Below are 16350 nucleotides of genomic sequence, written 5' to 3' on the forward strand. Positions count from 1 at the left end.
TGTCATATGCTTTTTCCAGATCAACAAAACTTAAATGCAGATCTTTGTTATATTCCCATGACTTTTCAACTATTTGTCGTCAAGTGAATATCTGATCCTGACAGCCTCTATTTGGCCTGAATCCAGCTTGTTCTTCACCAAGCTTCTCTTCCACAATCCTTCTCAACCGTTTCTCAAGTATACTTGCATAGATCTTGCCAGGAACACTCAGTAGGGAAATACCTCTGTAATTCTCACATTCAGTTTTATTTCCCTTTTTATATATGGGTACCATTAGAGCTCTACTCCAATCATCGGGAATTCGTCTCTCTGTCCAGGCTTTCTGAACTATGCAGTGTAGCCACTGTAAAACTTTTATACCTCCATACTTGAGCATTTCTGGTATAAAACATCTACTCCAGCTGCCTTTCCACATTTCAGACTTTTGATGGCTTTTTCTACTTCAAGCATGTATTCCTGATTGCATGCTTGGTCAGTGTTTTTTATCGCTGTGCTGTTATCACTGTTAGTTTCATTTAGCAATTTTTCAAAGTAATTATTATTATTATTATTATTTCCCAAGACCTCATGGAGTCAAAGATTCATTTGGGAGGTCCTTTTATCACACACACATCTCATCATACCGTGTCTTAAACACACTCAAACTTTCTGGAAACTGTATAAAAAGAGGGTGTGAGTAGGGGAGTGAGAGGCAGGTTTTTTCATTCATAACTCTGCACGAAAAAAACCTGCCTCTCACTCCCCTACTCACACCCTCTTTATACAGTTTCCAGGGATGACCTCTGGTTCTCCCCTGATCTCCCACTATTCTCTGTAGAACTTCTCCACCACTGATCTTATAACAACTCCCTTACCAACTTGTAGGTCTCTATCATATCTCCCCTCTTCCTTCTCTCCAACAGACTCTGCAAATTACATCTTCTCAATCTTTCCTCATACTCAACATTCCAGAGGTCAGAAACTACCTTAGTCAGTTGCCTTTGGACTCTTTCCAACATCTCTTCATCCTTCTGAAACCCAGTGACCAAATCTGGGCACTTACAATTACTCCATACTTCACAGATATCTTTCTCTCCAGTTTTCATATCACCTTTATTATCTGTAATTCCTTTTAGCTCACTTTAATCCATTTCTGAGCTTCTTCAACAACCTCCAGAATATCTTGTCATCTTCTTGATATTTATTTTCTATAATAAATTTAGTTTAATCCTTTATCCAAGTGTGAGCAAACAAAGTTTGCACCTGAAAGTATCTTCAGGACTGGGGTAAGGTGGTACAACACCAGTGGCCCTTCCCTTAATGCATAACATTAGACATATCCGCAAGGAGATGTGGTTTGCATTATGGGAGATACTGAGATAGGAGTGTTGGTAACTTGCTCCACCTTTGCAAGGAGTGTCCTGGTGTTGTACCACCTTACCCCAGTCCTGAAGATACCTTCAGGTGCAAACTTTGTTTGCTCACACTTGGATAAAAGATTAAACTAAATTTATCATACTCTAACCAAGTGAAAAATAAACTTTCAAAAAATTTATTTTCTATGTTCTTACCAAAGTCTTCCCATGACTTTTGTTTAGCTTTCTTACATATGTCTCTGTATTCTCTAAGAGCACAAGCTGACTTATTTGCCAGGAACTTTTGGTATGCTTTCTTCATTTCCTTTGCTGCCCCTTTAACTTCCTGTGTCCACCAGGGAGTTCTGATTTTTCTATCCTTGCAGACAACCTCACCACATGCCTCTCTGGCTGAATCAATCAGTGTTTTCTTCAAGGCTTGACACTGAATCTCCAAGTTTTGGTTGCTGTTCTCAAACACTTTCATTTTTTCTTCAATAAGTTTTGTGTATTTTAATCTACAGTTTACATCTGAGAGCTGCTCAACTTTTATTCGCTTTAAAACTTTCTTACATGTTATTCTTTTCAATATGAAATTCAATTTTATCCTGCTCAAGACTAAATGGTGATCACTTCCAATAACAAATCCTCTGTACACTCTAGTGTCCTGCACCAGAGAGAAAACATCACTATCAACAATAATATAGTCACAATGAGACTTTTCTTATTCCTTGCCTATTCTCTCCATATGAATTTGTGTACATTTTTATGTTGGAACATTTTGTTAGTAATAACCAGTCCATGTCCTGTGCAGAAATCCAACAAGTAATTGCATTTATTATTAACTTTGCTCTTTTCTCCAAATTTTCCCATAATAATTGTATGCCTGACAATCATTTCCTACTCTGCTATTTAGATCCCCAACTTTTCATTTTTCATTGTCAGTTGCTTTTTCTAAAGCCTCAAAAAATTCCTTCACTTCTACCTTAGTAGAACCTTATGTGGGACCATAGGCTCAAATAAGTCTCACTGTCCGATTCCCCGTTCTGATATTTGCCCACATCACTCTACTTGAGACTGCCTGCCTTTCAAGAAGATTAGCCTCATATTTAGTGCTGAATACAATGGCTACTCCTTCTTTTCCTTGGTTGTCATTGCCTGAGTATAACATTTTGTATTTATTGCTCAGAAAGAGCTCACTAGTTTTGGTCTTTTTTTGTTTCAAGCACCCCTATTATGTCGATCTGGTACTTATCTAATTCCTCAGCTAACTCCATTTCTTTGCCATTCAGGCTTCTTATGTGATTAGTAGCAATCATTTCTGGTGATTTTGAGTTGGGGTGTGTTTTAGGATTTGTTCCGGTAGCTGACTTTTCGCTGTTCGCCCTGGTTCCCTGGCGAAAACAACGGGAGCCTTGTTTAACCAGCCAGCATGAAATTCTATCATGTTGTACCATGATTTAATATTTGTGGTTTAAGCCAATAAGAATACAATTTGGTCGGCTAAATTCCAAATTGCCAGCCCATCCTCGTTCGTTCAGTATCCAGATAGATACCTAACAGGGTACACCACAAGAAGGTGAGGATTGGACATTAGGTCAGAAGCTCTGGTCGGTTCTCCACATACCTTTAAAGGCTATGTGGAGGTCTCCTCTCAGTTATACAGTTTTGACCCTTAAGCACTCCTCATCAGATTAATCATATTTTGATTCAGATTAGTAAGACTTCCCAATCTCCTAATTGCTTATTTCACGATTCTGGACTCATCATTTATACATTCCATTCTTCTCTCTCTCTATCCCTCCAAGCAATCTACTCTTGCTCAACAGTCATGTATCCATCCACCCAATCTTCACGAGCAGGGATTACTTCAAATCTATTACACTACCTAATTAAGACTTATAGACACAAGATTATTTTAATATTTGCCAAATATTTCAGTCTGAAAATAACAGACTATCTTCAGTGGCTACATATGAACAGTTTTTAACAAGGGAATACCAACAATTGATCACTGAAAAGTAGAAAGAGCTGCGTGCTGTTACATTGGTAAGTATTAAAGAGAGGAAAAATTTCATCAGAGTGATGATTAAACTATAGGTATTAATTTACAATTTCATGTTATCTTAATTTATAAGTAACATTAGACAAATGTAGGAATTACAAGTCTCACTATAAAAAAAAAAGCAACTAATGTGTTATCCTGATTAAACTTTCCTATATTTTTGATAAGGAAATACAGTCATTTTGATTCATGTTAGGGAATTGAAGTTAGGCCTCAGCACTTTCTTTAAATAGCTGTTCAAATTTATAGCGACATCTGTGTAGAAGGTGAGTCTTGGACCAGAAGATGTGGCTTGTCTCTATCCCATGCTGAGCCAATCCAGATTTATCGGATTTGTTGTGCTGAATGTTCTTGAATTCTTTTTTCTATAGAGCGTCCTGTTTGTCCAAAGTAAGACAGATTGCAGTTACAAGGAACTTGATACACACCAGGTAGAGACAATAGTTGAGTGTTTATCTTTAGAAGAGAGGAAATAAGTGGATATTTTGTTAATAGGTATATAAGTGGTTGTTAAATCATATTTCTTCAGAATTCTTTAAATTGGTTCTGAAATCCCGGAAATATATGGAATTGGAACTCGACGGATTGGATTGTAGGAATCGAAAAGATGTTGTGTACTTTTTTCAGAGAAGCCACTTAATTTCATGTGATGTTTGATAGTTGAAAGTTCTTTCTGTAATTCATGAGAAGTTGAACAATTAGTTCTAGCTCATCGGATTAAACATTTTATGATTCCTGTTTTTTGATAAGGATGATGAGCAGATTGTTTGAGAATATAACATCCAGTGAAAGGGGATTTTCTGTAAACTGTTGTTGTTAGAATACCTGAAGGTGAATGGATGAGGAGGACATCTAAAAAGGTTACCTTGTTGTCTCTTTCAATCTCCATGGTAAACTTAATACGAGAATGTAACGAATTGATTCTTGCTAAAAAGGAAGGTAAGGAATCTCTGTTATGTGGCCACACTGAAAAGATGTCTATATATCTTACCCAAAAGGATGGTTGAGGGAATATAGATGAAAACAGGACGTCTTCTAGATGTTCCAAATAAAAGTTGGCTAGAGCAGATGAAAGTGGACTTCCCATGACTGTTCCTTCAACTTAGTTGTAGAATTTGTTTTGACATAAGAAATATCCAGAGTGCATCACGAAATCAAATAATTTTATAATGTCTTGTGGGAAGATGTCAGTAAGTAAAATTAAAGTCTCTTTGAGAGGTACATTAGTATATAGAGATTGTACATCGAAGCTCACCATAAGATCAGTAGGTTGTAATGAGATATTTTTTAATTTATTTGGGAAATCCGAAGAGTTTTTCAAAAAAGAGCGTGATTTGCCTATTTGTGATTTTAATAATTTCGCTAAATATTTGGCTATGCGAAAAATGGACTGTATTGATTCACCTACTTTTCACATATACTTTTCGCTACTTTTGAATGATCAATTGTTGTTATTCCCCTTGTTAAAAACTGTTCCTATGTAGCCACTGAAGATAGTCTGTTATTTTCAGACTGAAATATTTGGCAAATATTAAAATAATCTTGTGTTTATGTGTCTATAAGTCTTAATCATAATGTCACAAGTATCTTTAAAAAGTAGTACACTACCTAATGTTATATCCCTTTCCACATGCTTATCTTCCTCACCCTTGACTATGCAACTCATCTCTCTCTCCCTCCTCCCCATTTCTGATGTACTGCTACTTAAGTTGGTTATGCTAATATCCATATCAATGAACTCTTCCCATTTCTTACATTTTATGCAGATATGCACTCCTCAGTCTCTTACCTGTCACATTCCGAACAGCCAGTATGTGAACATGCCACAAGCACTGCACACTAGAAAATCTTGGAGGATGTTGTACAAAATGTAGTCCTTAACTGGTGGCACACGGGACAATAACATATCAATGAACTAAATTATGGCAGCTACCATTATTGACACAAAGTGTGAAGAACACCGACAAAATATACTAAAAATAATATACAAAACAACACAATCCCCCAAAATGTAAACTATCCAAAAAAAGATAAGTTTAATCTAAACGGATCTTTGTTCTACTGCCACCTCATCAATGCTTCACACTCTAGCTTCTCCCTGTGGTAGATGTTTTGAGAGGAAAGTCTTTGAATAGAGTTTTTTCCCCACCACTGATATTAGGATCCTACCAGCTCTTTCATATACCTCTGATAAAAAAGGTGACATTTTCTCTAGCTGATGCTCACTTGTTCCATGAATTATCAAAAAAAAGATTATAGGTTTGTAGGTGTCCAATGTTTTCTGCTTTTTTGTTTTTGCAGTTTTCCATTTGATGTTTTGTAAGAAGTCACAGTAGGGACTTTTTAAAATCTAAGCACAAATGCCTGCAAAAAGGAGTTCCTAAATATGCAACAACAATAATAAAAAAAAAAAGAAAGTAAAAGAAAGCATAACAGAATGAGCTGAAATATAATAAACATACTAATTCCAAATTTTTAACTTATATTAAATTTTCCATTGATCATTCTAGAATTTATGTAAATGATGGAAAATGGTTTACTTAGGCTCCAATACAAAGTTGTAATGACTTGGACCAGTCCAAGCATATGCATGAAAATTGTCTCGCTACTGTCCTTGGAGATTATGAGATTTCAGGGATAGGAAATAAAAACATTGAAAGGCCTCAAAAGACTGAGCAGGAGGAAAGAACAGAAGCAAAAAAGGATAAACAAAATATAGGAAGAATAGAATGGATAATAGAAGTTAAGAAGCAGTCTCAGCAGAAAATAACAAGCAACAGTAGGAGATAACAGGACAACTGCTTAGTAAGAAAACAGTAGAGGCAGAAGAGAAAAAGAACAACATGGGACAGACTATTGTGAAATGACTAGAGCTGCAACCAAGCAAGACATAAAAAAAAACCTCAACCTGCAAATGTATGAATGGTATAATATGCAGCCTACAGTAACTGAGTGGATGATACAATGCAAATAAAAATCCCTAGAACAGTTTTGCAACTTCTTTTGGCTTACTTCTATATGAAAGAACGTTTGATGTACACTAAAAACTTAAGCCTGTGAATAAGTAAACTCACTCTGGGTAAAAGCAGGTCAGAACTTTGTGTCATCATACAAGGGGGTAAGACAATTATACTTTCTTGTGAGTGTGAGAGATTACAAAAACTCTGAAGAACAATATATAGGAATGAAACTCTAAATGCTTTTAATGAAGATTTAATCTTAATTCATATAATAAGACAACTGAAAAACCTTACAAAGGAAAGAAAACTGGTTTTCACATTAAATTTGCAGACATCCACTATCCAGCAATCAGTGAGTGCCCAGAAGAGAATCAACAGGGCCACCTCAGATGCCATACCAGAACCATCAAGCCGTGGGGGGAGCTCTGTCCCTGGACCAAGGAAAAGGTGAATTACTGCAACACTGCCGAGCCCTACATTACAGGCAAACCCATTTAAATGAGTGATCTTAGCAGGTTTATCCAGTCCCCTCTATCTTGCTGTGCATTGTGAAACTACCAGAATTTTTTTTCCCAGATGTCCACAGGTATATGGCAAACTAGTGATGGATCCTAGTGATGGTGGGCTAGAAAACAGGACATTAAAAAAAAAAAAGAATCAGAAGTTGGGCAAAGAATACAAGAAGAGAGTAGACATGATGAAAAATTAAAAGCATTCGTACCATCACTGGAGGTCTCCTCCACCATGAATACGTGTCCCCCCACACACACATCGAAGAAATTGCCCCTGTAATTATTCATCTATGGAATGTTACCAAATGTGCAAATAGCGAATATGATTTTAACATGTAGTATGAACACCTCTGAGAGATAAAGGGCAGCACTCTGCCGATGAATCTCATGATTCATGGAAGCCCAGTAATGACATTATATTAGATATGTTCGATCATATCTAATATCAGACATCACACAATAAGTTTAAATTATCTCCCTCAACTAAGAAATTTTTATTCCACATTGTTCTATATAACTGTGTGTGTGTGTGAGTGAATCCACTATCTTTTTCAGCTATCCTTTTTAAGTGAATTTTTATTTTTTATATCATTGTAGGACTCAGTGCCAAGTACAGAATATAATGGCCAATTATTATATAAGTTTAAATTCTATTACTTTTTGAACTTAGCCCTGGAAGAAATGCATTACATATTGTATTTTGTAAAATAGATTAATCGATTCATTTAATTAGTAAACAACTGTAACTAATTCACAGTTGCTGTTATGTACTTAGGCAATAACGACACACCCGCATGGACACACAAAAACAAATAATAGGTGATTTTATATTACTTACAGGCAAGGTTCACTTTATCTACGGCATAGGCAGATGCAGCTCTTGGTTTGTGTGTGACTAAAGCTAACTCTGGGAGAGAAATAATAATAATATATGTAAGAAGAGAGAGAGAAATACATAAAATACAAATTCAACTTGTGCATGAATAACCTATAATGTCGGTGAGTGTGTGTGTGTGTGCGTGTGTGTGTGTAATATATATAACATATATATACATACATACTGCTTGGAAGGTTAACAGACACTCCGTGGGAAAGGTGCATCGTAACGAGTCATGTGTCTGTAGCTGGTATAAAATGGAGGAATATAATGCTCCCAAGTCAGTCCAACAGTGTCCAGGTGAAATGGATGTGAGAAAAGAACTGACAAGGTTACAAGCTAATCAGTTTGGCAAATTGAGCCATCCCGGGTCACCAATCAGTGATACCAAACTGAGATGGAAGCGCAGGAAGTTAACGGCAAGTGCTACCCACAGTGGATAACCACCACACTCACCGAATGTGACTGTAGGGGGCGCTATGAAGGATAATACATAAAAACTCCCGTTCATCAGCTGACACGTTGAATGCAGAGTTCTGTACATTGACTGGAACATAAATCTGCAAAAAAAAAAAACATTCAGAACTGAGACTCATAACATGAGTTTCCAGAGCAAGAACACAATATGCAACCCACATCACCCAAACCAACATGCATCATCGTCTTTGTGGTACAAAAAGCAGCAACAGGAATATGGAAGCTTGATAAAGCTGTGTTATGGAGCAACATATTATGCTACTGTTTCCCCCCTCCTACCTAACAGATGAATGGGTGTGGCTGATGTCCAGGGAACAGCTTCTTACTAGAGTGCATAAGCCCAGCTATGAAATTTGGAGGTGGCGGTGTCATATTATTATCATCATTATATGGGCACCTACATGGAGTCCAAAGACTCCATGTAGGTGCCCATATAATGATGATAATTGTGGGAGATCCAATCTATAGCACACAATCTATCATACCTCTCCTTGAACTCATTAACAAAGTACTCAACACTGACTCTGGCAGCCCAGTCCACTTATTTACAACTCTCCAAGTCAAAAATCTAGTCCTCATACCTTTACTTACAATACATTTATTCAACTTCCAGGAATGATCCCTTGTTCTGGCCCCTCTAGCCAAGTGCTGAAACATTTCCCCTGCATCTATATATTGGATAGATTGGAGTTCTGGGCTAAGGAGAATGGATGTCAATTTAATGTGACAAAATGTAAGGTTATGCATTCTGGGGTGAAAAGATTAGCAGCAGTATACCACAGTTTGGCTAGTTTTGAGAGGGCGCTAGTGGGTCAAGCGCTACGAACGTGCTTTGAAGAGCTCCTGATTCAGATAAGTTTTACTAGGAATAATTAAGTATATATGCGTAATTGTTTAAGTAAGAGCGGCTGTAAACGTTGTACGCTACCGATATTATTAGTGTGGGGTTTTTTTTCTTGCTTAAACTAAATACGAAAACGTTAATATTAGACCTAGTAACCTGCAGAGAAAAAAAATGGCGGCTGCATTGTCATTCCATGATTTTAATTTGGATTTCAGTAGGTTCGTTAAGTGTGAGGTCTGTTATATGTATTCCTTCGATTACATAAATGATTTGTGGATGTTTAGTGCGGATGGAAGAAGGGTGTGTGCGAAATGTGACCTGAACGAGGAATTGATGAATGTGAATATGAAGTTGATGACAGAAAGTGCTAGTACCGATTGTGTCGTGAGTGCACGTTTGAAAGAGAATGGCGAGAAAGACAGGCGAAAAAATGTTAAAAAATCAGGAAAAAAGAAAAAGAGCGATTTGACAACCGTAACGGATGTTAAAAGGGACGAAAGTGAGGCGGAAAGAAACGAAATTGAGAGAACGAAGGAAAGTAGAAATGGCGTGGTGCAGAAACCGCAAGTAAAAAAAATCGAAAGAATGAATGATGGCGAAAAAAGAATGACTGATGGCGAAAGTTGGACGCATGTTGGAACGAAAGTACTGAACCAAAGAAAGATGAATGACAGTAAAAGTGAGAAGAATGATAGCGAAAGTTGGACGCATGTTAGTCCGAAAGTACGGAAACAAAGAAAGATATGTGAGAGTGAAAGTGAGAAGAATGACAGTGAAAGTTGGACGTATGTTGGACCGAAAGTACGGAAACAAAGAAGGATGAATGAGAGGGAAAGTGAGAAGAGAGGGTCGAGAGTTAGAAAGTTAGAAAGATTTAATGATAGAGTGAATGTGTCGCGAGGTTCAGAAGGTGAATTGGATTGGATGAAGCAAGAAATGAAATGGATGCGGAATGAAATTAAGAGAATGCAGGTCAAAACTATTAAAATAAATCATGATGGCATGAAAGAGTTAACAAAAGATGAGCGAGTGGCGTTGTATGGCGACTCCATTATTAAAGGTGTGCTAGAGGATAAAATGCACAAGGTATGTTTTCCAGGCGGTAAAATGAGTAGAGTGATTGAGGCATTGAACATGAGGCGGGAACGAGCAAAAGAGTTAATTGTATTAATTGGAACAAATGATTTGAGAGAGAACAAAGAGCATGTCAAAATGAATGTCAGGAGACTGCTTGGAAAGATAAAGGAGAATAGTGTGACAGGAAGGGTGGTCAGTGTGTTGCCTAGGTATGATTGTGGTGAAATGAGGCGGAGAGCAAGGATTATGAATGATATTCTGGCTGAAATGTGTGAGGAGATGGGAGTACAGTTTGTTAATGTGTGGAATGAGTTTGAGGGACGAAGTGAGCTGTATGGGAGCGATGGACTGCATTTGAGTGGTTATGGCGTGAGTCGCTTGGAGAGACTGCTGCTGGAAGGTAGAGAAGTGAATAGAGAGAATGAATCAGATCAAGAGGGGAGTGATGTGGAAGAGCAGGAGAGTAAGACAGGAGAGATTGAAGGAGTGGAAATGAATGTGGAAGTGAGTGGTATGAGTATAGATAATGAGAGAATGGGTGTGCAAGAGGAGCAGGGAAACGGGGAGGCTCAGGGTGGACAGGGATACACAGCGTGAGAAAGGTGGATGCTCCAAGAGGAGGTGAGAGAATGTGTAGGCAGGAAAGTAATGGGATGATCAGGGATCAAAAGGAAACAGATGGAATTGCAAAGGGTTCTAAAATGAAGAAGCAGAAAGGGAAATGGCCTCAGACCAGCATGCAGAGATCACATCGAGTGAGTGGTATCAGTGGAACTAGCTGTAGATCCAGAAATTAGTTGTTGTGTTTGTATACCAATGCTAGAAGTATAAGAAACAAGGCGGATGAAATGGTTGCACTAATTGCGTCTGTGCACTCAGAGATTGTCGGAATAAGTGAGACATGGTTAGATGAGGATGAGATCCTGACAGGAATAGAGATGGAAAGGTATGATGTGTTTCGTGAGGATAGAAGGGGTAAAAAGGGAGGGGGAGTGCTATTGATGATAGAGAAAGAGTTATGTCCATACAAGGTAGAGATGCAAGGGGGAAATGGGGCCAGTGGTTTTGAGGCAGTATGGTGTGAGATAGAGGTGAATAGAATCAAATACTTGGTGGGATGTTGTTATAGACCTGGTAATGTGGATGGTGGTGATAGTGAAATGTATAGTCAAATAAGCCAAGAATAAGAAAAGGGTGATCATTATGGGTGATTTTAATTATGGCAATATAGACTGGAATGAAGAGATAGCAACTGGAAGTAAAGAAAATGAGTTTCTTGAGTTTTTGAGGGATAACTACCTCAGACAGTATGTAACAGAGGGCACAAGAGGATTAAGGGTCTTGGATTTGGTCATCTCATCGGAGGATGTAATTATCAATGAGGTATCAAATCATCCACCAATTGGTGAAAGTGACCATGACGTGATTACTTGGGTGGTTGCCAGCAGTGCAAGGACCCCTGTGAAAAAAGGGTATATGTGGAACTACAAGGGGGGTGATTATGAAGAGCTCAGGAGACAGCTTGCAGGTGTAGCATGGAATGAGGAGTTAGCTGGAAAAGAGATCAATGCAGCTTGGGGGATTTTCAAAAAATATTTAGTGGATGCAATGTCTAAATGTATACCACGGGTGAGAAGGTTAAATAAGTTAGGTGTGAGATGGATGAATAAAGAGATTAAGCATGCAATACAGAGAAAAAGGGCATTGTGGAGGCAGCATAAGAGAAGTGGAAGTAACCAATTTCATGAGTTCTACAAAGACCAGGCAAGGAGAGTGACTTGGTTGGTGAGAGTAGCTAAAGAGAGGTATGAACAGCAGTTAGCTAATGAAGCTAAAAAGAATCCTAGGGAGTTCTTTCGATATGTAGCCAGCAAAAGAAAGAATGATTATGGAAGGATGACATTGATTGGAGGAAATATTATAAAGACAGCTGTTGCAGAATGTGTGGTGGAGATACTTAATGAGCAGTTCATAAAGATCTTTCAATCTTGTGAATGTGACTTCATGGAGAGATTAAGAGCAGTTGATGATGGGGAGGAGAGACTGACTGTAAGTGAGCAAGAGGTGTTTGGGGAGTTGAGTAAACTAGATGTAAATAAGGCTGTGGGACTTGATAATATATCACCGCATATTCTGAAGGAATGTGCCAGAGAGTTGACACCTGCCTTGACATATTTTTTTAATACGAGTCTTGCACTTGGTCAAGTCCCTAAAGAGTGGAAGGAGGGCAAGATTGTGCCACTTCATAAAGGAGGTGATCGAACTCAAGCATCAAACTATAGGCCTATCTGTGTGTCGGGTGTTGTGGTTAAGTTGTTGGAGAAGCTTGTGAGAACTAGGATCCAGAGTTGGGTTGACAACAATGGTATAATCTTTGATGGACAGCATGGATTTGCTAAAGGGAGGTCGTGTTTTAGTAATCTACTTACTTATAACAATAAAGTGACTGCTTCCTTGGACAGAGGAGAAGGATACACAGTAATATATTTGGATTTTGCAAAAGCTTTTGATAGAGTACCTCATGATAAGTTGACAGTCAAACTAGAGCAGATAGGGTTGGATATTAGATTAGTGCATTGGATTGGAGACTGGCTATCTGATAGGTATCAACAAGTTGTGTATGGGGGTGCAATATCCAGGAAAAGGAAAGTCACTAGTGGAGTGCCTCAGGGATCTGTTTTAGGGCCATTACTATTTAACTTGTATATTAATGATATTGGCGAAGATTTGGATGGAGATATTCAGTTGTTTGCAGATGATGCAAAGTTGGGACGAACCATAAAGAGTAGTGAAGATGTTGTGGCCTTGCAAGAAGACTTGAATAAATTGAGTGATTGGGCAAGCAAATGGGGGTGTGAGTTCAATGTTGCAAAATGTAAGGTTTTAAAATTTGGAAAACAAAGATGGGATGCAGAATTTATGCTTGGTAAGAATATATTGTTGGAAGTAGAGGAAATAAGAGATCTGGGAGTGATAGTGGATAAGGATCTAAAATTTAGGGGTCACATCGCCAAAATTGTGAAGACAACACAAAGACTTCTGGGAATGATGAGGAGGACACTGACGTGTAGAAGTAGGGAGATTCTTGTTCCATTGTATAAGGCTTTGATTAGGCCACACATGGACTATTGTGCCCAGATTTGGTCACCTGGTTTTCAGAAGGATGAAGAGATGTTGGAAAGGGTCCAAAGGCGACTGACTAAGGTAGTTTCTGACCTCTGGAATGTCGAGTATGAGGAAAGATTGAAAAGATGTAATTTGCAGAGACTAGTGGAGAGAAGGAAGAGGGGAGATATGATAGAGACCTACAAGTTGGTAAGGGGTTGCTATAGGATCAATGGTGGAGAAGTTCTACAGCGAATAGTGGGAGATCAGGGGAGAACCAGAGGTCATCCCTGGAAATTGTATAAAGAGGGTGTGAGTAGAGGAGTGAGAGGCAGGTTTTTTTCGTGCAGAGTTGTGAATGATTGGAATGCCTTGCCTGAGAGTGTGGTGTCTGCAAGGAGTTTGAATGTGTTTAAGACCCTTTATGATGAGATGTGTGTGAGATAAAAGGACCTCCTAGATGAGTCTTTGACTCCATGAGGTCTTGTTTAATAATAATAATAATAATTGGTGGAACTGTACTCCAGGAGATTGATGAGGCCAGGGACTTGGGAGTGTTGGTGGATAGGGAGATGAAGTTTAGGGGGAACATTGCAAAAGTAGCTAAATCAGCTCATCAACTCACTTGGTTGTTGAAAAATACCTTGACAAGCAGAGACAAGCAAGTTATTGTACCTCTGTACCGAGCCTTGATAAGACCTCATCTTGACTACTGTGCCCAGATTTGGTCACCTAGGTTCCTTCTTGATGGAGAGGAGGTGTATGAGAACAGGTTGAAGATTTGTGGGTTGCAGAAATTGGTTGATAAGCAGAAGAAGGGAGATATGATTGAGACATTCAAATTGCTAAAGGGTTTCTATAGGATTAATTCAGAGGATATTTTTGAGATCAGGACTGGTGGTGGGAGAACTAGGAGACACCTATGGAAGCTGGGCAAGAGTGTGGTTAACAGGGGTGTTAGAGCTGGGTTCTTTACTTTTAGAGTGGTAAATGAGTGGAATAAGCTGCCAGAGTCTGTTGTGGGTGCTATGACAGTGAGTGAGTTCAAGGCAAGGTATGATAGATGTCGTATAGTTGTGTGGACATGATGTTTAGGGCCTCCCTCGATAAGTCTAAGGACTCCCTGGAGTCACCCGTAATAATAATCTATCCAATGAATCCCTTTAAGCAACTTAATATTTTCAACAAAATGATCTGTTCGATCATATCTAATATCAGACATCACACAACCTCCAAAACTGGCGGTTGTGTGATGTCTGATATTAGATATGATCAAACTGACCATTTTGTTGAAAATATGCCAGGAAACAAGAGAAGATATGCAGGACAATTCTGTAAAACTGCAGCCTCACACACCTGCATTACTTCATCTAGTGAAAATGTAACAGTGAGCTTAATGTTGCATTCACCAGATTGCTAGCCTTTAACAAAATGGGCACACTCATTAACTGAACAAATGCATCTGTAACCCTCACATCATCTGAATTTAGAAGAGTTATTCTTTCATATTCTTTCTTTCTTTTACTTTCAGCATATACATAGAATTCTTGTTAATTGTCTTCAGCATGCAGAGCCAGTTTCTTTTCATATTCAGACTTTGCTTTCCGTACAACAGTTGCGACTATTCTAGCCTGCTGCTTATAATGTTCATAATGGACGTCATCCTTATGCACATGGTATTCCTTTCACATCTTTTTCTTACAAATCTCTTGCTTAATAAGATTACACAACATCCATTTTACTCCTACTCTATTTATTCTTTAAGCTCTCAGGACACATTCTGATATTGCATCATTTAAGTGTTGTTTAAATCCTTCCCATTCCACTGAACTCAGTATACTCCTCAGTTGGTCATAAATTCCTGCTTTGTAGTTCAGCATTTAACCGTTTCTGAATGGAACATTCATAAACTTAGTCACTTCCCAAGTGAGTACTGCATGATCACTGTCACCAACTGGAGGCAGAATAGTTACGTCTTTAACTGAAACACTCTCTGACACTATAATCAAATCTAACACTCTTTAACCTCGAGTTCCTTCTGTCACATGCTGCTTGAGAAAATTGTTCCACAACAGCTCAATAACTGCATTTTCATTCATCTCATGAGATTCTACTGCTACCCAATCAATATTTGGATGATTAAATTCTCCCATAATGATTGCTCTTTTCGTGCTCATCTTTTCTATTTGGTGATGCATTTCTTCATCACTAGCAACCAATATAACAGGTCTGTAACAATACCCCACTATGTAATTAGTCTTGTTAGATTACACCTCACACCCGATAGTTTCAAACTCACTGCCACATGAAATATTGTTAGTAGTATTACTACAATCATGGGGCTCAACTCTAACTAGATAAGTCATCCGATATCATTAGTAGAAGCCCCCTCCTCTCCATCTTTCCTAAAAATACTGTACCGATGACAATCGATACCAGTTAGTAGGTCTGATTCTGATAGCCTGATTCTCGCTAATGCCTACAATCTGAGGTCACAACATACTGACTAAGGCAACAAATGCTATCCCTTTGTTTCTGATACTCCTAGCATTTGTGTACAGACATAATAATCTACTTGTTTGTTCTTTTGTATTGTCTTGTCTGCAGTCTGCCTGACACAGTCGGACAACTTGCAGATCTCTATTATTCTCTAATGCCTTACAAATGTAGACATCTTTGTACACATATGATGGATCCCGACGAACACAAACCTGAAAGCGTTCCCGCCTTGTCAACATTTCCATGACAAAGCTTATTCCCCTCATTAACACAGTTATGTAACATTGTCGCTCTTACACTCACATTATGCCTATTATTAATCCTTTTATAACTTAGTTTTCCTGACTCTCTGTGTTAGGTCTCATACCAATTATTAGTTTTTCTAGACTTCTGATACCAAACACATTCAGGTGTAGGCCATCCTTCTTATACAAATCCAATCTTCCCTCAAACTCACTCCACACATCCAGAAACTCACATCCATTCCTCCTACATAGCTTATGAATCATCATTATTCATTTCTAATGATTTTCACTTTCTCACTCTTGCCTCTTCGAACAACCTTTTCATGTCCTCTTTCATTCTGAACTTATCTCCAGT

General features: G+C 38.3%; 1 protein-coding gene across 4 annotated transcripts in view; it reads right to left on the reverse strand.

Annotated features, from left to right (window-relative positions):
- LOC150109819 (cAMP-dependent protein kinase type II regulatory subunit-like) overlaps positions 1–16350 on the reverse strand; it is a 487212-nt gene that overhangs the window by 49783 nt on the left and 421079 nt on the right. For 3 of the 4 annotated variants that reach the window (XM_090413727.1, XM_090413588.1, XM_090413505.1), the window contains one exon: positions 7710–7778. The exons of the other annotated variant lie outside the window; for it this stretch is intronic. In XM_090413727.1, coding sequence (XP_090269853.1) covers positions 7710–7778 — 69 coding nt within the window. The remainder of the gene's footprint in view (positions 1–7709; positions 7779–16350) is intronic. 4 annotated transcript variants of the gene reach the window in all.

This window comes from Typopeltis vanoorti, chromosome 1, assembly GCF_054136105.1.
Source record: "Typopeltis vanoorti isolate ZY-2024b chromosome 1, IOZ_Tvanoo_1.0, whole genome shotgun sequence".
Lineage (NCBI taxonomy): Eukaryota > Metazoa > Arthropoda > Arachnida > Uropygi > Thelyphonidae > Typopeltis > Typopeltis vanoorti.